At 44.5% G+C, this 22,033-nt stretch overlaps 1 protein-coding gene across 3 annotated transcripts in view; it reads right to left on the bottom strand.

Annotated features, from left to right (window-relative positions):
- Positions 1-22,033, bottom strand: part of LOC138266004 (poly(ADP-ribose) glycohydrolase-like) — a 441,110-nt gene that overhangs the window by 211,587 nt on the left and 207,490 nt on the right. For all 3 annotated transcript variants that reach the window (XM_069214272.1, XM_069214273.1, XM_069214274.1), the window contains one exon: positions 2,375-2,454. In XM_069214272.1, coding sequence (XP_069070373.1) covers positions 2,375-2,454 — 80 coding nt within the window. The remainder of the gene's footprint in view (positions 1-2,374; positions 2,455-22,033) is intronic.

Here is a 22,033-nt window from a genome sequence, read left to right on the forward strand (position 1 = left end):
TTTTCATCCTATGATAATGTCTTGGTTGCATTACACAATTCTTGCTTTTGATCAACTTGGTGGTGGCAAGATAAAAACTTTCGCCAGGTCGTCACTGGATACGAACCGTTCGATTTTAGAGCAATTTATTTGTTAACCTGTAACCAGTTCTAGTGTGTCTCTTGGCTACATGGCTAGGTTTACTGAGCCTTTGATTGTGTAATCTGCCACAAAACAGATATCTTAGCGGAGAACGTAATTAGTGATTGCTTACACCGTGAACGCTCTCCACCAAAAATAATACTATCTTACAGTTCCTGTCTTTGCTTTGCAGAATTTATGCAGCACTCTCAGCTAGTGAGGACTTTGTTTACCCACAGCAGGGGACTGGAATAAAGATGATACACTCCTCTTACTTAAATAGCAGCAAAGGTTCTGTGAAGTTGAGCCTAAAACGAACTTGTGCCTGTCAAAAAAACAGGTTGTTTTAATTAACTCTTCTCCAGTATAATTTGTGCCTGAACAACAGCATTAGGTAACAGAAGGAATAATCGAAAAATGTATCACAACACCAAATGTAATCATCTGTAACCATTTGAGGTCTTGCTTGATGGTAAGGAGTATTGTAGCAACAATGAATAGCTCAAGAGCCATTTAGAAACAATATTTGCATAGTCAATTAGAAGTGTCAAATCAAAGGTCGATTACTTTGATTTGTGTGTTAATTGGGAATGCTGTCAATCTAAACGTAAGGGTCCTGGAGTTACTTCCCTTATTTGAAAACTGAACCTTTTACCTTTACTATCCACATCAACATTAGTAAGAGAGTTCCATCTAAGTATTATTCCTGTGGTTAGGTGGCTCCACGCTGAACCTGTGGCAGCCAGAGAAGCGTTGATACTGGTGCTATCAATCACTTTGCCTGGCTGTGCAATGGCATCTGTATAGCATTAGAGTTGCTCCAGCAATACATGCTGTAAACTTATCAGTGTCCTCTCACTGTTATCTGTCAGAAACACTTTACAGTTATGAATTCGCATGAACTGAATGCTGCAGCTTCAATCCCTTTTCTCATCAGATCAGCCTCTTCTTGGTCTGAAGAGGACACCAGTTTGAATGTTCTTGTGCTGGCCGATGCAACAAAGACTACATTCAGTTTTGCAGCCTTATGATTCTGTTCTATAAAGGGGAGCTATTTAGTTGGTTTTAGTACTATGGGCTCACGGTGTGGCATTGCTTGGCCCTATTTTGATGTCGTTGTTTCAACTTTAAATCATATGACCAACTCTTCCTCCTTCTTGCAAATAACTTGGAAGTCTGAAGTGTCTGAAGTACATTGCGTCTGTGTGTCCAATGTGGAAACCTAATCTGAAGGGGTAAATTTTATTGTCTATGAACCTTTATCTCCTTATGCAAGTCAGACACCTCTTAAGTTTTTAGGCACTTTCAGACATATCCTGATCCGAGTTATCTTCATCATCTTTGATATTTTATGTTACTATGTTTCTCAGAAATCTGTTACTCCTGAAGAAATCCAGTTAGATTTCATTCTAGTTCCGGGAAGATTGTGGTTGACGCTACTTTACTCTAATCTAGACAGCAGTCCGGTGGTCAGGACTAGATTTTTCTAATGACATTTGTTGAACCAGCCTTAATGATTATCCTCTGGTTACGTTTGGGAAAGAAAAGTAAAAAGGTTGGAATGGGGAGGAAATAGAAATGCCCCTGCAGGATATCAGCAATTCAGAATTAACATGCGCAGTTTTATCGGTCCCCGAACCAGCTTGCTCAGCTGAAGAGTTCGCTTCTTATTAGTACATTGTATTCCATCCAGATGTTTAAATCAACTTGGATCGTTATTTCAACACTTATGAGGATATTAGTTTTGAAAAAACACCATGGAACACATTACCTTGCTTTGGGGGTTGTAGGTCTGTTGAAAGTTTTCTGGCCAGTTGGATTTTACATTTATGAGGGCTACCAGAATTTGTGCTTTTGTTTGAGACTGTATAGTTATTTATATTAGCTGTAATAATAGCTCTCACACACACCAGTAGTTAGGTACCCAGACCTTTCCAGTATGAAGGTGACGGAAAGTGTATAATGGTCCCCTGATTAGAAAAAACACAGCTTTAAACTCAAAACATTAAATTATAGATGAAATCTCAACGTCGGTCTACAATTTCTAGAGGACTCTTAGAATATATCTGCATACGTGGGAAGAGGGTGTATGCAGTTCACTATAGAGTGCACAGACTTAAATCACTCCAGTCCAAATCGAGGTATGGAACGTACAATGATCGATAACATCCTTCTTGAGGAGCAAGAAGCGGTCTCTTTGGCTTCTTGACTACCTGTAAAGTAGGTGTGAGGAAATACGTTCTGAAAGACTTACTGTCATTAACAACTTGATCAAAATAGCAGAAAAGGGCCCTCAGCTTCTCTTGCTTGTTGGAATTTTCGTTATCAAACAACCTGCAGGTGAGACAGATGCCCAAAGAATTAAAAACAAAAAAAGGTCACAACGAATTCCAATAAACTGTGCAAACACAGCTCTCCAGAGACAGAGAACGAGTGTGAGCAACAAACCAATCAATTCCTTGGCACAGAGACAAACATCCACCTCCAATGTGGAGCGATGGGGTCTCTGTTGGTTGCAGGCACTCATATCTCTCTTTCTTATGGAAAGGCAAGCATGAAGACTATAATCTACTGTAAAGTCACCTGACTTTAGTACTCTGGTTTACTACAGGAATATTAAGCTTAAAAATCAGCAAACAAATATGATCAGAATATAGACCACAAGAGTACTGTGAATGCAGGAATAAGTAGGTAATGCTTACTATACTTGCAAGATGTTTTTCTTCCAAGAAATCTTTCAAGTCACAAGATATAAGGTTTACCTCGCTATCAAAGTCGCTGCACTCTAACCCTGTAAGTCACCCCAAACGTAGACCCTTCAGCATGGTTCTAAGTGTGAGTGTACCCCTACAAACCCTAGAACCCATATTCTGAGCTCTGCAAGTGTGGAGAAGCCATTTTAAGGTAGGTAGTGGACACTGGTCAACGCGAGATGTCCAACTGCATAATAACTTCACCAAACCTAGTCATGTTTGGTATCAAACATGTTGGAATCATGCACCTACAGTGATCCCAGTGTTAGTTGCATGATATCATGTACTGTGGGGGTTCCTTAGATGTCCTCTTGTGTCTTCCTGTGCAGCCTTGCAGGGTCTGCATGCAAACCAGTGCTGCCGCCAACCCCAGACATAATCTTCCCTCCTGCTGCTGAGCTTAACTCGGGCAGGGGAAGGCAGAACAAAGAAATTTCCTGTAGAGGAGAGGTGTCACCACCTCTTCTTTAGAAATAGGTATCTCTCGGCTGGGGTGGGTGCTGCTCCTGAATGCGACCAGACTGCTTTGAAAAGCAATTTTGGTGCCCTCCTTCCATAAACCAGTTTACTCCAGTTCAGGAGTCCCTGGCTCCCGCCCTGGCACAAAACCACACAAAGGACAGACAGGGGAGTGACCACCCCCTTTGTCCAGCTCCTCCCCTGGGGAGGTGTCCAGAGCTCTTCCAGGTGGCCACTTGATTCTGCCATTTTGGAAATAAGATGAACACTCCACTCCACCCTTACCCCACAACCCCACCGCCTCCCCGGAATCCCTTGAGGGTGGGAACCTAGATTTCTCTACAAGATTATTCTCCAAGACATTTCTGCTGCTGGACACTTGATTCTGCTGCAGGACTTCAATGGGACCCAAGACAAGACAAGACTGGTAGGAAGGCGCCTACTACAACTTTGTCCCTGGGTATTGCAAGGACTATGCAGCTTCCGTGGCCGTGCATCTTCCAGAGTCACAAGGACTCTGCCAGAATTAAGAAAGAAAAAAAAAAGAATCTCCCTTGGAGTGAATGAGTCACTCCCCTGCATTCGCAGCTACCTCAACGATGATGACCAGTTTGTGGTCCTCCTTCTGTCCCACATACTCTTCAAGGCTCTGCAACACAGGTGAAAGTTCAGTGGCTCTCCCGAGGTCTGACCTTCTTTGCAACTGGGTAGACTGTGGTCCCTCATTGGAGCTGCTCAAACGTAATCCCTGTGCACCGAGCCTGTTTGTCATTGCCAAGGCTTGTTGGCTCTTCAGTCCAGAGACCTCCCATCTCCAAAAAGCCCCAGCTTCAAGCATCACACAGCCCCAAGACTGACGTCCTCCCAGCAACTCCTGCAACATGAGCATCCATCTTCTTTGTGCTGTTGAGGTCTTCTTGCGACTCCTAATGTCTACTGCCAGAGGGTCCTCCTGGGGTTGCCATCCATTCCGGTTGGCTCTCCTTCTTGCTGAGAGCTGGCCCTGACTTACCTGTGCTGCTCCCCACTCCGCAAACTCTTGTTGCACCATTCCATTTGCATCTGCCAAGACTTGTTGGTGGTCCTGCCTACAACTGACCCTCATGAAATATGACAACCAGTGTGGGGCAGCTCGTGAAAGACTACTGAGATTCCTCAGTACTGCCTAGACTCCACCGCAGCATCTTCAAGTGCTCCGCCCTAGAGTGAAGTATCCACGAGAAGGGTCGGCATTGCCCTCTTGCACCCCCAGGCGACTCCGGGTGGCTTGGACTCTGACCCCGGTCTCCACAGTTACTCCTCGTCCGGAATCAGTGCCTGGGTTCCACCGACCTGGTCCAAGGGTCACTGTAGCAGTTGACTTCAACAGAGGTTCCAACACAACTTCACCCCTATGTCCTGGGCTCCCTGGTGTAGGTACCCCACTTTTCTGGGTATCCAAGGGGGGGGCATTCCCAAACCTTCCTTGTCCCAGTAGGTTTTCTCTGGGTCCTAAAGGAAGGGTCCTGGAACACGAAAACTCTAACCACGACTTCCCCATGTTATCCTATGAACACTCGGCCCGGGGTAACATCTCTGCACACAGGTGCCTGGGGAAACCTAGTTACTTATCTCTGGTGTTTTAGTACTTCCCCAGTCCTGAAGATCCTTGAGTGTCTGTCTTGGTTAGTTGTGACTTTCTCATCCCATTTCTTTTAGTATATGGTTTGGCCCACCCATTGGGGCCCATGTTATTTTATGCCTTTACTTACCTGTTTCTAACTATATAGATATATATATATATGCATATATATATATATATATATCAGGGTAGGAGATATACCAAAGTTAGTTTAGTGCCTGTGTTTTAAGAAATAATACATTATTTTTCTAATGTTCTTTGTTGTGTGAGCATTACTGACTGACTGTTGTGGCATTTGCAATTGCTTTAAGCTCTCTCGGATAAGCCTTAGCTGCTCTACATGGCTACCCTTTGGTTGTTTGGAACCACTAACACTATTACTAAGGGTTACCTAGACTCAGTACAGGGTGCTTCACCTATAGGTGTACACCAAATACTGAGCCAGACTCCTACAATAGTGACCATGCAAAAGATAAGAAACTTAGAAGTGAGATATTCGAGCGCACATCTGCAACAACCAATGGCTTTTGGGAAGGCGGGTGGGCGTATGTGAATCTATATTACTACATGCCACAAACAGATGCTTACAAAGTAGGAGACATATTCTGTTTGTAGCATGTGTGGCTGTAGATACACATGCTCTGCACCAACTGTAAAACAGTTCTCCCATAAGCAGTGGTTAGCTAGAGAATGTTGCAGAAGAATGAAAAAGAATCCTTAAGACAGCCTAGTTAACTTGTGCTTGTTGCCGTTCTAAGACAGGCACACAGTAATGTTTAGAGAAAGTGTGTGGAGTGCACCAGGTAGCTGCTCTACAGAAGTCAGCACTGGATATGGTACCTAAGAATGCCACAGAGGTTCCTTTTTTGTGAGTCGAATGAGGCCTGGGTGGGGCTGGAGATTTCTTTTCGGTTTAATATAGCAACCCTGTGTGCATTTGGCAAGCCAACAAGTAATGCCTGCCTTCATAAGGGCAGAACCTTTGTGCGGTTTGGCAAATGCAACAATTAACTGCTGAGTTTCTTGAAAAGGCTCTGTTCTATTAATGCAGTATATGAGGGCACACTTAACATCAAGAGTGTAAAGGGCCCTCTCTGCTACAGAGTATGGTTGAGGGAAGAACACTGGAAGGCCAATGGTTTGACTGAGCTGGAATGGAGATACCACTTTTAGAAGCAATTTTGGGATTGTTCTAAAGACAATCCTATTTTTGCAAACCTAAAAAAAAGCCTTCACCAGAGTGCGGGCTTATGACTCACTAACACATCTTAAGGATGTTAAAGCAACAAGGAACGCCACCTTCCAGAAGTGGAACTGTAAGGTGCATTAATATAAAAGTTCAAAAGGAGGGCCTGTGAGTCTGGTTAGGATGACAATAAGGTTCCAAAGTGGAGCAGGGTGTACTCTAGGAAGTATAACACATTTTAGATCCTCCATGAAGGCCTTGACTCAAGGGATTTAAGATAATGAAGTGTGTTCCCTGTGCTGCATGTAGGCAGATATAGTGGCTAGGTGCAGGTGTATGGATGTGTAGGCGAGACTCAATTTTTGTTAAGTTAAGAAGGTAACAGATGATGACCTTTACTGGAGGCTTAAGTCAGGCAATCTGTTTAGGAATGCAGTAGTGGACAAATCCTTTCCACTTGGCAGCATATCAGACCCATGTAGTGGGTCTGCACACTTCTTTGGGGATGGCCATGCACTCTTGAGAGAGGCTGAGGTAGCCAAATTCTAGGACCTCAGGAGCCATATTGCTAGATTGAGGTGTCTGGGATTTTGCCGTGCTTCTGTGTGAGAAGGTCTGGCTTCAATGAGAGCTTCTCGCGGGGAACCATTGGCATTTCGACCGGGTGGAGAACCACTGTTGCCTGGTCCAAGGGGAAGCCACTAGGATGAGAGTGAGGGAGGTGTGCCGTAGCTTCCGGATTACATGAGAGAGGCAGAAAAACGTAGGCAAATATCCCATGCCAAGTTCATCCACAGTGCATTGCCCATGGACTGTGGAAACCTCAAGGCAAAGCTTTTGCATTTTGCGTTTTGGGCTGTAACAAACATGTTGATCTCGGGTACCCCCATCAGTGGAAGTATGGGAGTAGGACTTGCCGGTGGAGTTCCCACTCGTGGACTTGTTGCAACATCCTGCTGAGCAGGTCTATAAAATGTTTGTCCACTTCCCGAATTTACTCCTCCTAGAAGTGTATTCAATGGTGGCTAGCCCAATGCTAAATGATTGGTGCTAGCGCTGACAGTTGTGGTGAATGAATGCTGTCTTGTTTTTAGAGGTAGTACGTGGCGGCAATGTTGTCTGTTTTAATGAGTACTACTTTGTGATGGATTTGCTACAGGAATGCCTTGAGCGCAAGCTAGATGGCTACTAGTTTGAGGTAGCTGATGTGGAGGACCCGCTGCTTGTGGCAACCACATGCTTTGGACTGTCAGACGGTGAAGATACACTGTTCAGAGGGTGATTTGTCTATGCTGATCGTCACCTGCAGAATAGGGTCACAGGTTGTTGCTGTTTCATCACTGCAGAGAGCGATGGGTGCTGGCTCGTATCAACTATTGATCCTCCTAGTGAATGTCTGTTTGTGACTATTGGCGGTGACTGTGTCAGTGCTGGAGCAGGCTCCATTGTAGTCAGGTGTGGGTAACAATGGCTATGCATGAGGCCATCATACCTAGATGACACCATAACTATCTCAACTGTCACTTGTCAATTTGGCTAAAAAGAGGCAGGAGCTGCTGGAAGGCCTGCACCTGTGCTTGAATGGGGTAAGCTTTGCCTGTAACTGTGTTTAGAATGGCTTCTGAAAGGGCTGAAACTGCAGAGACTGCAGGTGGGACTTGACAGAGTTTATTGTGAAGCTCAGTTTGTGAAGGAGGGAAATAGCTGTCTGAGTATGTGCAAGGCAGTGCTGCTTGGTTGCACTTATGATTTGCCAATCGTCTAAGTATGGGAATACATGGGGCTTTCTGTGAACACTGAGGGGACAGTGGAGAACGCGAACTGAAACACTTTGAATTGATAATGCTAAGTACTATGAATCCTAGGAAGCGGAGATGAGCAGGGTAGCTTGATATATGAAAGTGGCCATCATTTAGATTGAGCGTGGTCATAAAGTGACCTTGCTAAAGAAGAGGGATTACATCCTGCAAAGTGACCATATGAAAGTGTTCTGAGAGGGGCCTGAGATCGAGAACTGGCCTTTTTTTTTCAGTACTTCTTTGGGATGAGAAAATACAGGGAGTAGACTTCCAGCCTCAGTGTTGCAATGCCACTGGTTCAATTGTTCCCTTGTGAATAAGTGCCTGAACCTCTTCTTGAAGACAGTGCTGGTGTTGTGTTTGTGTGTGTTAAGATGTTTGGTGGGATTGCCGTGACTTCCAGCAATAACCATGATGGAAAGTACCCAATGGTTGGAAGTGAGCTCTTCCTTCATGAAAGAAACTCTTGAAACCTTCTCCCAACAGGTGGAGCGTGATCGGGGAAGGAGTCCCTGCTTGGTGGAGGTGGCTCCTCTAGTTGGGCTTTTTGTGGTTCTGCCTTTGGTATTATTGCCCTTGCAACCACTCCGTGAGTACCCAAGTGCGGACTACCGGTGGTACTGCTGCTGCCTTAAGTAGGATGCAGGAGATTCAAGGGATGTAGTTTTACTACCTACCCTGTATGGAGACCTACGAAAAGGGCACTCATAGTGCAGGCCTGAAGGGTACCCATCACTGTGGCTGTATCCGTGTCCTGCGGCCTGAAAAGATGTTCACTGTCGAACAGCAGGTTTAACAGATGTTGTTGGGCATCTAGCTTGAAGCCAGAAACACGGGCCCAGATGTTGGTGTTAACAACTCTGCCTGCAGTGTTGGCTGTGTCAAGAACGCAGCAGATTGTGGTATTAGAGATAGCTTTCACAAGAAGCTCCTAACCACAGTGTATTGCTTTGGAATGGTCTCCATATGCCCTGTTGAACTTGGCAAGGAGGCCCACCGAGTTGGCAATGCACCAGTGTGTGGCGTATTGCACTGCAACACTTTTGCCACTGTGTTGATCTTTTTGCCCTCCTTACCTGGAACTGGAGAGTCCCCTGCAGCTTGGGCATTTGAGCACTTGAAAACCATGTGAACCACTACGAACTCAGGTGGAACATGCCTGAGGATGTAAGGCAGATCATTGTGCAGGGGTTTATAGTTTGTCGTCTACCTTTGGCATGGCAACCTGTGCTTTGACCAGCTCCTGGAATGCCTCAGGCTCAGTCTTCAGCATTCCTGTTAGCATGGGAAGGAATTGGAGGGTTCACTGTGCTTTGGAGAGTTTGTCAACCAGGCAGTCATTATCTTCCTTGACAACATGGATGTCACTTTGTGAAAAGCAGCTGCTCTGTGGATGACCTCAAGATAGGACAAAGTATCATTAGGCTTGAAGGGTTTCACCGGATAGAGGCCAGGGACTGTGTCGCTGGGGGATCATTACCATGTTACACCCTTGTTCCAAGTGATAGGGAGCATCGTAAGGCTCACAGGGTACAAAGGGCTGTGCTCCCCTCCCCCATCTGAAGAGTGTTGTGACCTCTGTGGTGAAGCTAGAGGGAGTGGTACTAATAGTAGTAGCAGCAAGGGTGGAGGAGGAGGAGGCATAAGAGGAGGAGGAGTGGGGATATGATTAATGCTCATCTCCTTGTGCATTTTGTGCACTGGAGGAGATGTGGGTTCAGGGCAATCTGCATCTCGAAGGGCAGCTTGAGCTTCTTTGGCAAAGTGTCCTGACGCTTTGTTGGGGGCTTAGTAGTAATTCTTCCCATCTGCGGGTGTATAAAAAGCCTTATTTGCTGAGCATCAAGCTAATCCTGTATACGCTTGAGAAAGGGTTGCTCCAACTCTTTGGTGCTTGCTGTAGAGTGGCTTTTTGGTCCCAAGTGAGGTTTTGTCGTCGAAGGTGGTTTCGGCATCTACAGTTTTGGTGCTGTTGTGAACTTCAGCTCCCATAGAGGCTCTGGAGTGCCTTTCGGTGCGAGAAAGCAGTGGTGTGCCAGCAGGGTACTGTTCAGTCTCTAGGCTTGATGCCAGACCCTGTGTGCGCGGACCTCTGCCAGAGTATGTGGTGCTTGTGCAGCCACTGGTAGCAACTGGATAGCCATACTCACAGTGTTAGTCTTCAGATCTGGGCTCTCCTCACAGTCGGATTCAGTCTGTGAGCTTTCCTCCGAAATGGATTGAAGTAGTTCTGTTCCAGAGGAACTGGCTTCCTCCTGTTCCTTGATGTCATGTTCACAAAAGATGTTGGGGCTGTTGTCTCGTTTCTGCATCCTCCAGTGGAGCTACCTTTACTTGCATCAGTCGAAAGGGCTTTCGGCTACCATAAGGAAAGGCAGACCTGGCACGTGGTCTTGACATGCTTGGTGAAGAATTAGAAATTACAGACCTGGTGGTCGTCAGTCCAGGGGAATTTGGATTAACACCGGGGGCAGTACCGGAAAGGTGTCCTTTTCATCACTGACCCAGCACTGTTGACCAGAAAGTAGCCGTAATGAGGGGCAGGAGGTGGAGAAGGGGTCAAGGCCACGGCTGAAGGCGTTGAGATTCTTGTGGGTGTTGGCTGAACGTCAGGAGAGATGAAGTGTGATTGTGTGAAAATTGTCTCAAAGCAACCAGAGAGGGATAGTTGAAGAAGCCCGGCAGAAGGTGCTATTGGGTGTAGAATATGGAGCCCGGTTAGTACATGTCCAAACTCAATGGGGGGAAAAACAATCTAATAATGGAGGCAGTGCCCATGTGCATTACCAGCCAAAGGAGAAGTCACTATCAATGTAACTTGAAACATTTCTTCAAAGAAAACCAACTTGCAAACATCTGATCTCAACATTAGATTGCAGAAGTATACAGGGCGTGTGGATCTTTCACCACAAACGCTACAAACATATATATATTCTCAAAGGATGTAGAAGTAAAATTAAGCATATTAAATCTATACCTAAAGACACTAACCTTCACAATATCAAGGTTGTCAATATTTTGGCCACAATACTTTTGCATGAATAAACCTTTTTCTACTCAACATTCTGACCTGTACTCTTACATCCAATTCTCACTTCTTTTCACACACTGGACTGTCTTCCAAGCACTCGAATTGGGTGCAGCAGTACCATGACTGTATCTCAATATATTGATGTCAAAGTGTGCCAGTATTAGACCCTCCCTTGTTCACTGCAGCCTTGTGTCAAAATGCCTACCAAAAATTTGGAAAACCAAGTTACACTGTTGTCAGATGTTACTTCCCTGTACTTTATGTAATCTAAACCAATGAGCATAGCAAGGGGATCCTACAAGTAGGTTTGTGCACATCTAGGCCTGTGTGTCCTCTGTTACTTAAAACATTAGACTCAGTGATGTATTAGTGGTCAAATGTCACTCTTCTCTGGATGAGGGATGTAAGTGTTTTGATACCACTGATTGAGAGCACTGCACAAGAAGGAGTACATTTATCTACTCCATGACAGTAAGAGTATGTCTCTTTGTAAGAGTATTGTCTTTTGATTTCTGTCAGTGTGAACACTCTTTTCTCTTCTGTGTGAGTGACATCACTTCCTTCTCCTACTGTGAGCAGAAATATTCCCCTATGTTCATGTGTGAAAGAATATTTTCTTATATGCAGTGCATCTTCAATTTGTAGTACGTTTCCAAATAGGACAAAAAAGTCCTTGAGAGTTCATACTCTTTAGTGAGAATGCACATTATTTGTGCAGTCACATTTTGTAATTTGAATTCTGGCCTCTGACAGTGTTATCAGAAATCAACCACCTGATAACCAGGGCCAGACCTTTCAGCTCAAGTTTATCAGGGTCAGACCAATTGTGAACCACAATATAATCAGATAAACTTCTAAAATCTCACACTCTATTAAAGTGAAACTCATTCACTTACAGTAGAGTTAGGGAGGGTCTTCTGTGTTCCCATAGTGTAAACATGGTCAAAACAAGAACGTCTCCCCTCCCACAGTCTAATCATTGACCAACAATTCATCAACAGAAATCTATAATCATGGACAGACTCCACTGAGTATAATAATGGGCAGGCCCTTGCTATCATAGTCAATTCAGGGCCTGTCTCCTCAAGACACCTCTCACGTCAGATAATGCAATGGGGGGGAAAGGCTTATGAACTCACACTTATCAAGAACCGTGCACGCACCTCCTACTGTACAATCAGACAGATTTCTAATTTTCCCAATTATGATGAGAAATAGACCACTCATGTCACGGAAACGGGCACTCTAGCTCTCCGAGGGTAATATATTACAGTCCTCTGACTTATCAATGTGAAATCCCATGGAGTCCCCCAACTCCTGCAGCATATCAAGAAAATTACTGTTCACTGGTCTAGATGTAATTAGGAGGTAACCCTTGACATTGGAGTATTAGGATGAGACTTTCAGCTCCTATAATATAAATAAGAGCAGATTTGTGCATGCTCAGTATTCTCCTGTAGCAGGACATCACCTACCACAGTAAGGTCCTTGTCACTTTTCTTCACACTTTACCTCATTGGCTGCACTCTGAATGGATGAACATGCAAAACCTCTTAAACTTTCATCTCTTGGGGTAAGACTTATACCTATGGTCAGCCCTTTCACATCCCATCATTATGTTCTTCTCCCCTTATACAGATATTGATCCATGATCAAACACTGAAAATATTGGTTATATAAGAAGACCACATCTTCTTAATCTTAAAGACAGAGCTTTGCCACTCTGTTGAGTCAAATATTGACTATAATTAAACAATATTCAAAGTACTTGTAATCATCAGGTAAAACATTTAAGAAATCAGACGTTTAGTAGAAATTTCCAGGAAGAACGGCATTTACCATTTCATAGAAATTAATTTATATAATGTATTTTTCTCAAAACTGGCCTTTGCTTATTTTTACGGTGTAAATACAATGTTGGAGTTATTAATATAAGTGGTTCATCTCAGGGGACATTACTTTGGACTTATGTATTTTACATTGCCAAGCACTTTGGATGCTTTTAATTTACTGACCTCTCAACACTCCTAAACACTACCTATCGCTGAAGCCTCACAAACCCTAAACACCATCCATTCTTGCCCCCTAAAAGCCCCTCACAATGCCTAAACTATATGAATACCCGACTGTAAGGAAATGCCTCCTTGGCATGGTTACCCCCTGACCTTTTGCCTTTGCTGATGCCAAGTTATGATTTGAAAGTGTGCTGAGGCCTGATAACCAGGCCCCAGCACCAGGGTTCTTTCCCTAAAACTGTACTTTTGTTTCCACAATTGGCACACCCTGGCATCCAGGTAAGTCCCTGGTACCCGGGGCCCTGATGCCAGGGAAGGTCTCTAAGGGCTGCAGCATGTCTTATGCCACCCTGGGGACCCCTCACTCAGCACAGACACACTGCTTGCTAGCTTGTGTGTGCTGGTGGGGAGAAAACGACTAAGTCGACATGGCACTCCCCTCAGGGTGCCATGCCAACCTCACACTGCCTATGGCATAGATAAGTCACCCCTCTAGCAGGCCTTACAGCCCTAAGGCAGGGTGCACTATACCATAGGTGAGGGCATAGGTGCATGAGCACTATGCCCCTACAGTGTCTAAGCAAAACCTTAGACATTGTAAGTGCAGGGTAGCCATAAGAGTATATGGTCTGGGAGTCTGTCATACACGAACTCCACAGCACCATAATGCCTACAATGAAAACTGGGAAGTTTGGTATCAAACTTCTCAGCACAATAAATGCACACTGATGCCAGTGTACATTTTATTGTGAAATACACCCCAGATGGCATCTTAGAGATTAGTTTTACCAGCCTGCCGCACACCAGACATGTTGCTGGTCACATGGGGAGAGTGCCTTTGTCACTCTGTGGCTAGTAACAAAGCCTGTACTGGGTGGAGGTGCTTCTCACCTCCCCCTGCAGGAACTGTAACACCTGGCGGTGAGCCTCAAAGGCTCACCCCCTTTGTTACAGCGCCCCAGGGCACTCCAGCTAGTGGAGATGCCCGCCCCCTCCGGCCACGGCCCCACTTTTGGCGGCAAGGCCGGAGGAGATAATGAGAAAAACAAGGAGGAGTCACTGGCCAGTCAGGACAGCCCCTAAGCTGAGATGACTCTGACTTTTAGAAATCCTCCATCTTTCAGATGGAGGATTCCCCCAATAGGATTAGGGATGTGCCCCCCTCCCCTCAGGGAGGAGGCACAAAGAGGGTGTAGCCACCCTCAGGGCTAGTAGCCATTGGCTACTAACCCCCCAGACCTAAACACCCCCCTAAATTGAGTATTTAGGGGCTCCCAGAACCTTGCAAGATAGATTCCTGCAACCTAAGACGAAGAAGGACTGCTGACCTGAAAGCCCTGCAGAGAAGACGGAGACACCAACTGCTTTGGCCCCAGCCCTACCGGCCTGTCTCCCCACTTCAAGAAAAACTGCAACAGCGACGCGTTCCACAGGGTCCAGCGACCTCTGAAGCCTCAGAGGACTACCCTGCATCTAAAAGGACCAAGAACTCCCGAGGACAGCGGCTCTGCTCCAAAGAAGAAACATCTTTGCAACAAAGAAGCAACTTTTAAAGACAACACGTTTCCCGCCGGAAGCGTGAGACTTTGCACTCTGCACCCGACACCCCGACTCGACCTGCGGAGAAACAACACTACAGGGAGGACTCCCCGGCGACTGCGACCCTGTGAGTAGCCAGAGTTGACTCCCTTGAGCCCCCCCAGCGACGTCTGCAGAGGGAGTCCAAAGGCTCCCCCTGACCGCGACTGCCTGCTTCTAAGAACCCGACGCCTGGTAAAGACACTGCACCCGCAGCCCCCAGAACCTGAAGGATCCGACCTCCTGTGAAGAAACGACCCCCAGGTGGCCCTCTCCCTTGCCCAGGTGGTGGCTACACCGAGGAGCCCCCCCCCCACTTGCCTGCCTGCTTCGCTGAAGAGACCCCTGGGTCTCCCATTGAAACCTATTGCAAACCCGATGCCGGTTTGCACTCTGCACCCGGCCGCCCCGTGCCGCTGAGGGTGTACTTTTTATGCTGACTGGTGTCCCCCCCCCCCGGTGCCCTACAAAACCCCCCTGGTCTGCCCTCCGAAGTCGCGGGTACTTACCTGCTGGCAGACTGGAACCGGGGCACCCCTTCTCCATTGAAGCCTATGCGTTTTGGGCACCACTTTGACCTCTGCACCTAACCGGCCCTGAGCTGCTGGTGTGGTAACTTTGGGGTTGCCCTGAACCCCCAATGGTGGGCTACCTTGGACCCAACTTTGAACCCTGTAGGTGGTTTACTTACCTGCAAAACTAACAAACACTTACCTCCCCCAGTTGAAAATTGCACTGTGTCTAGTTTTAAAATAGCTTATTGCCATTTGTGTGAAAACTGTATATGCTATTTTGCTAATTCAAAGTTCCTAAAGTTCCTAAGTGAAATACCTTTCATTTGAAGTATTACTTTTAAATCTTGAACCTGCGGTTCTTAAAATAAACTAAGAAAATATATTTTTCTATACAAAATCCTATTGGCCTGGAATTGTCTTTGAGTGTGTGTTCCTCATTTACTGCCTGTGTGTGTACAACAAATGCTTAACACTACCCTCTGATAAGCCTACTGCTCAACCACACTACCACAAAATAGAGCATTAAAATTATCTCTTTTTGCCACTATCTTACCTCTAAGGGGAACCCTTAGACTCTGTGCATGCTATTTCTTACTTTGAAATAGTACATACAGAGCCAACTTCCTACACCGACTCCTAATCTCCAGCCAACTCTGAACCCTAAAATCCCTTTGTACCCCTAAACACTATCCAAAAGTTTCCTCTAATTTTCAATTTGTTTGTGTCTCCTTAACATTCTCTTTCCATGAAGCTTAAAAATCCTTTCTACAACTAAATTCAACTCATCACAGAACCTTTAATAACCCTCACCCCTCATTCATGAATCCTAAGCCTCTCTCTACTGCCCATAATCTCCGGCCTTCCCTAACCCCGAAAACCAATCACCAACCCTACATTCCACCCATTCCTGAACCGTAAAACCCATGCACCACCCCTAAACTCTATCCATTACTGAGCCTTAACCCACACCAGCCCTCAACCATGCACATCCATGAACCCTAAAGAAATTCTCACCGCCCCTAAACGCCACTCATCCGGAAGCCCTTAAAAACCCTCACCACCCCTAAACTCCACCCATTACTGATCCCTAATAAACCCTCATCACCCCTAAACTTCACCCACCTATTCCCTAAAAACATTTCACCACATCTAAACTCTGCTCATCCCTGACCCCTAAACTTCACAAAGAGTCCTCTGTCTGAGTCCATGGTGGTGATGATGCTTTGCAGCCTCTGGAGACTGATGGTTGCTTTAGCCTTCAGAGATGCTCCTAGAACCTATATTGAGGTTTTAAACCCTACCTGAACTACAATTCCCAATATGGTCAGTGTAAATCAGAGCTAGCAGTCATCTTTAATTTGCTGCTATAAAATGAAGCCACACCCATGGCCACCAATACTATGGGAAATCAATTGTATAGCCAAGTTACCCTTTTCAGGTGCTTAACCCAAATACAGCATTACACAGTAAATAATTCTAAATAATCTAAATATCTAGCCCATTCTATAACTCCAAACAAGCATAGAACTTTTACTTTCAGGTACTTTAGAAAAGAAGTGCTAACTGACCAATAACAGTCTGTGTGTTATGACAAATTGGTTTATTAATGCCCAGGCACAAATGTAGCCCCCTTCATGACGTATCCGACGGTCATGGGACTTTTACTCACACTCTTAACCTTCACAGTTGAAGTTGTCACTGTTGGGAGTCCCAGTTCATAACTCTCATTTTGAGGGTGGGCTTTCTTGAGGTTAACATTAATCCTGTGCTGTGCTTTAATGGCTTCCCACTTCCCCTCTACTCACTGGAACTGGACTTCTCCTCCTGGCATTCGCTAATTCCTGATGGGCTCTAAAGCCTCCCACCTGAAAAAAGAGGGATGTATGGTAAAGGAAGGGTTTTGCTGCAGAGCCAGAAAGCATCTCTAATGATAGAAATCTGACTTTTATAGCCCAAAGCCACACCCCTTTCTTTCTCTGTCCCTCTTTCCATTCTCATTGGTGGAGGAAATTCAAGAAAAAGTTGTGCCCTCCACTATTGGCCCTTTTCGCATTTGGCTTCACCCTCTACATAGCTTGAGACCCTTCTTTCTCCTCACCAACAGTCCCACAGCAAGAGACATTATATGCTGAGAAAACATTTCTCAGCATATAATGTCTCTTGCTGTGGGACCGTCTTTGAAGTTCCAGTCAAAGGGACAGAGGTGTCCAACAAAAATGATACTATCCAGCAAAACTGCTATGGATATGAAGTGGCATGATGTACCAAAGCCTGAGCTTCCCAAAGGAATTCAGGGGTTTTATCCACTCCAAGAAAGATCTGAATATAAAGTGGCTACAGGGTGTATTGTAATCTCAGAACAATTGGAAAAGCCATCCGTAGAGTACCTCAAGTGCTGCAATGACATAGTAGTGGCTGACTGTATGCCATACAATTGCTAAATAACAACAACAAACATTTTCAGCCCAATTTCATTAAAAAATAGCCAATATGTTATAGGGGACGCTGCAGTTCCAAAAATCCAATTTCACATGACCTATCATTTTTTTAAATATCTTTCTTCACTTGTACATTCAACATCCTTTCATTTTTCCACTCTGTCATGTGGTGACTGAGAATCACTTTGGATGAGGCAGGGTGAAAAAATACAAAGATATTGCCATTCTGCGCCCAAATCCCTGTCCTAATCACCAAATACCCATCCGTATAGAGCATTCTGCTGCTCTGTACCAAGGTTTGTGATGTATAAATCACATATACAAGCGTACAACATTCTAATAACTTGTTTCCTCAACCCATCACATCCAACCATCTTAATTTAGGAGTTCAAAATGATCCTCAAAAATAATTTAGTGACACTAGAACACAAAAGGTTCTTTAATAATTATATATCTCATAAAACAATATACATGTGTAAATTTCTGTCACTATACCCCTATTACTAGCGTCAACTTATATTTGCTTACGAGATGGTATAATTTACTTTTGCCTTGAACTCAACATGGTCGGCGTTAACCATCCATTTGACTTACTATGCACAGCCACTCTCCTCTTGTAACATGTATTTTCAAGATGCTAGTGCAGTCAAGAAACAGATGAATAAGTATTAAAAACAAACTGGATAACTAAGCTACTCCTTCTGAAACGTATGCTCGCCAGTGATACCAAAGAGGAGCATTGAAGACTTACTCAAAGAGTTTAGAAACCATATACAGCATGGATTACATTAGACTACAGCAAGGGATTAGAAACCAGATACAACAGGACACACTAGATGACAGTCAATAATTTCAGTGTCCAGTCATTGTTACACATTCAAGAAAGAGTGGGACTTTCTTTACAGATAAGTAAAATAGAGCTGTTATTAAGAAGATAGACACAAATAAATTAAAAGGTGGTAGCATTTCAACCCTCAGATCACAATAAGTGGGTGTGCCCAGAGTACCAGGCATACACACCTATAATGAAACTGCTTTAGGCGCAGGGTGTAGCTCCCACCAGAAGATGGGTCAATACCTACAGTTTAAGACTTGGACGTAACATTCAGTTATAAGAATTTGATTCAAGAGTATGTAGTGTGTCTGTGCTCCCACCAAATGGTTAAGGTTATTTCAGAACCTGGGTTCAACACTTCTATAGATCCACCATGGTTTTAGTCATTTTCTTCTAAGAGATCCTCACTTTATGGTGTGGAGCTGTCACTGAACCCCTTCCCTCCTTCCTGTGTTGCTGTCCATTACCTCTCAAATGTGGACATTTGTTGATCTCTCTGTGCTGAGTTGAATACAAACTGGTTGACCAATCAAAACCGATCTGCCACAGGACTCCCTGCTACTGAAGCTCATAAAAACAAAAGATATACAAGCATTAACAAAAACCACTAGGTCTCATACTATGCAAGAGCTATTGGCATTGCCAAGGTGTTTAGCCATGTTGCCCTCTAGCGTGGCTGCTGTTCAGCATGGCTAAAAGTTAGTGGCGCAGAGGAGAGCGGCATGGAGTTGTCGGGGCATCAAGTGTCGAGGAGCAGAGTAGCGTAGAGTGGTCTGGAGTGATGTAGAGTAGCCTTTACAACATGGCAATCACCACCCAGCTCTTACCACGCATGCATTCTTTGGTGCTCTTACCACGCATAACTTTACAATGCATGGTATATTATTATATATATATATATATATATATATATATATATATATATATATGGAAAATGTCACTTACCCAGTGTACATCTGTTCGTGGCATGTTCCGCTGCAGATTCACATGCTGTGCACTGTTCCTGCCATCTAGTGTTGGGCTCAGAGTGTTACAAGTTGTTTTTCTTCGAAGAAGTCTTTTCAAGTCACAGGACCGAGTGACTCCTCCCTTTCGGCTCCATTCCGCATGGGCATCGACTCCATCTTAGATTGTTTTCCCGCATAGGGTGAGATAGGAGTGGTAGAATGAGAATAGTAAAGATCTCCATGCATTGGAATAGATATGTATGTACATAGTTTGGTCTAAAGGAATGTTTATTTACATATATACAGTTTTCTAATTGCAACTTAAACGGCTACAGGCTGCCGGGGAGGTTGGAGGATGCATGTGAATCTGCAGCAGAACATGCCACGAACAGATGTACACTAGGTAAGTGACATTTTCCGTTCGATGGCATGTGTAGCTGCAGATACACATGCTGTGCATAGACTACAAAGTAGTAATCCTCCCAAAAGCGGTGGTCAGCATATAGGAGTTGAAGTTGTTTGAAATAATGTTCTTAGTACAGCCTGTCTTACTGTGGCTTGTTGTGTTGCTAACACATCTACACAGTAGTGTTTGGTAAATGTATGAGGTGTGGACCAATTGGCTGCCTTACAAATCTCTGTCATTGGTATGTTGCCTAGAACGGCCATTGTTGCCCCTTTCTTTCTAGTGGAGTGTGCCTTTGGTGTAATGAGTAGTTCTCTTTTAGCTTTTAGGTAACAAGTCTGTATGCATTTAACTATCCATCTGGCTATACCTTGTTTGGATATAGGGTTACCAGCATGGGGTTTCTGGAATGCGACAAACAATTGATTAGTTTTCCGAAATGGTTTTGTTCTGTCTATTAAGTACATTAGAGCTCTTTTTATGTCTAATGTATGCAGTGCTCTTTCTGCTACTGAGTCTGGCTGTGGGAAGAAGCCTGGAAGTTCCACTGTTTGGTTGAAATGAAACGGTGAAATGACCTTTGGTAGAAATTTTGGATTTGTGCGAAGAACCATTTTATGTTTGTGTACTTGTATAAAGGGTTCCTCAATAGTAAAAGCCTGTATTTCGCTAACTCTTCGTAGTGAGGTGATAGCCACTAGAAATTCCACTTTCCAAGTTAAGAATTGGATTTGACAAGAATACATGGGATCAAAAGGTGGGCCCATGAGTCGTGTAGGTACAATATTAAGATTCCACTAGGGTACTGGTGGTGTTCTTGGTGGTATGATCCGCTTTAGTCCTTCCATGAAGGCTTTCATAACTGGTATTCTAAATAGTGATTTTGTGTGTTTAATCTGCAAGTAAGCAGAGATTGCAGTGAGAATAATTTTGATGGAAGAAAAAGCGAGATTTGCTTTTTGTAGGTGTAGTAAATAACCCACAATGTCTTGTATGGAGGCATCTAACGGTGTGATTTTGTTTGCTTGGCAGTAGAAAACAAAACTTTTCCATTTATTAGCATAGCAATGCCTGGTGGTAGGGTTTCTTGCTTGTTTAATGACTTCCATACACTCATTTGGAAGATTTAGATAGCCAAACTCTAAACTTCAGGAGCCAGATTGCTAGGTTGAGCATTGCTGGATTGGGGTGTCTGATCTGTTGTTTGTGTTGTGTTAACAAATCTGGTCTGTTTGGGAGTTTGATGTGGGGTACTACTGAGAGGTCCAACAGTGTGGTGTACCACGGTTGGCGTCCCCACGTTGGTGCTATGAGTATTAGTTTGCATTTGTTTTGACTCAGTTTGTTGACTAGAAAAGGAATGAGTGGGAGAGGGAGAAAGCGTAAGAAAATATCCCTGACCAACTGATCCATACACCATTGCCCTTGGACTGAGGGTGTGGGTACCTGGACGCGAAGTTTTGGCATTTTTTGTTTTGTGGCGAACAGATCTATGTCTGATGTCCCCCACTGTTGAAAGTATTCTTGTAGTATCTGGGGATGTATTTCCGACTCGTGAGTTTGCTGGTGATCTCGACTGAGATTGTCCGCTAATTGATTGTGAATGCCTGGAATATATTGCGCTATTAGGCGAATGTTGTTGTGAATTGCCCAATACCAAATCTTTTGTGCTAGGAGGCATAATTGTGATGAGTGTGTTCCCCCCTGTTTGTTTACGTAGTACAATGTTGTCATGTTGTCTGTTTTGACGAGAATGTGTTTGTGAGCTATAAGAGGTTGAAATGCTTTTAGTGCTAGGAAGACTGCTAGCAGTTCTAAGTGATTTATGTGTAGTTGTTTCTGTTGACTGTCCCATTGTCCCTGTATATTATGATTGTTGAGGTGTGCTCCCCACCCAATCATTGATGCATCTGTTGTGAGAATGGCGTGAGACACAGGGTCTTGAAAAGGCCGCCTTTGTTTAAATTTACAGGGTTCCACCATTGAAGCGAATAGTGTGTTTGGCAGTCTATCAACACTAGATCTTGGAGTTGACCCTGTGCTTGCATCCATTGTTTTGCAAGGCACTGCTGTAAGGGGCGCATGTGTAGCCGTGCATTTGGGACAATTCCGATGCATGACACCATCATGCCTAGGAGTTTCATGACAAATCTGACTGTATAGTGCTGATTTGGTTGTATCTTTGGTACCATGGTTTAGAATGACTGTACTCTTCGTGGGCTTGGAGTGGCAGTCGCGCTTGGAGTGTTGAGTGTTGCTCCCAAATATTGTTGTAGTTGGGATGGTTGCAAGTGTGATTTTTGGTAATTTATAGAGAACCCTAGTGTGTG

Source organism: Pleurodeles waltl, chromosome 11 (assembly GCF_031143425.1).
Source record: "Pleurodeles waltl isolate 20211129_DDA chromosome 11, aPleWal1.hap1.20221129, whole genome shotgun sequence".
Classification (NCBI taxonomy): Eukaryota; Metazoa; Chordata; class Amphibia; order Caudata; family Salamandridae; genus Pleurodeles; species Pleurodeles waltl.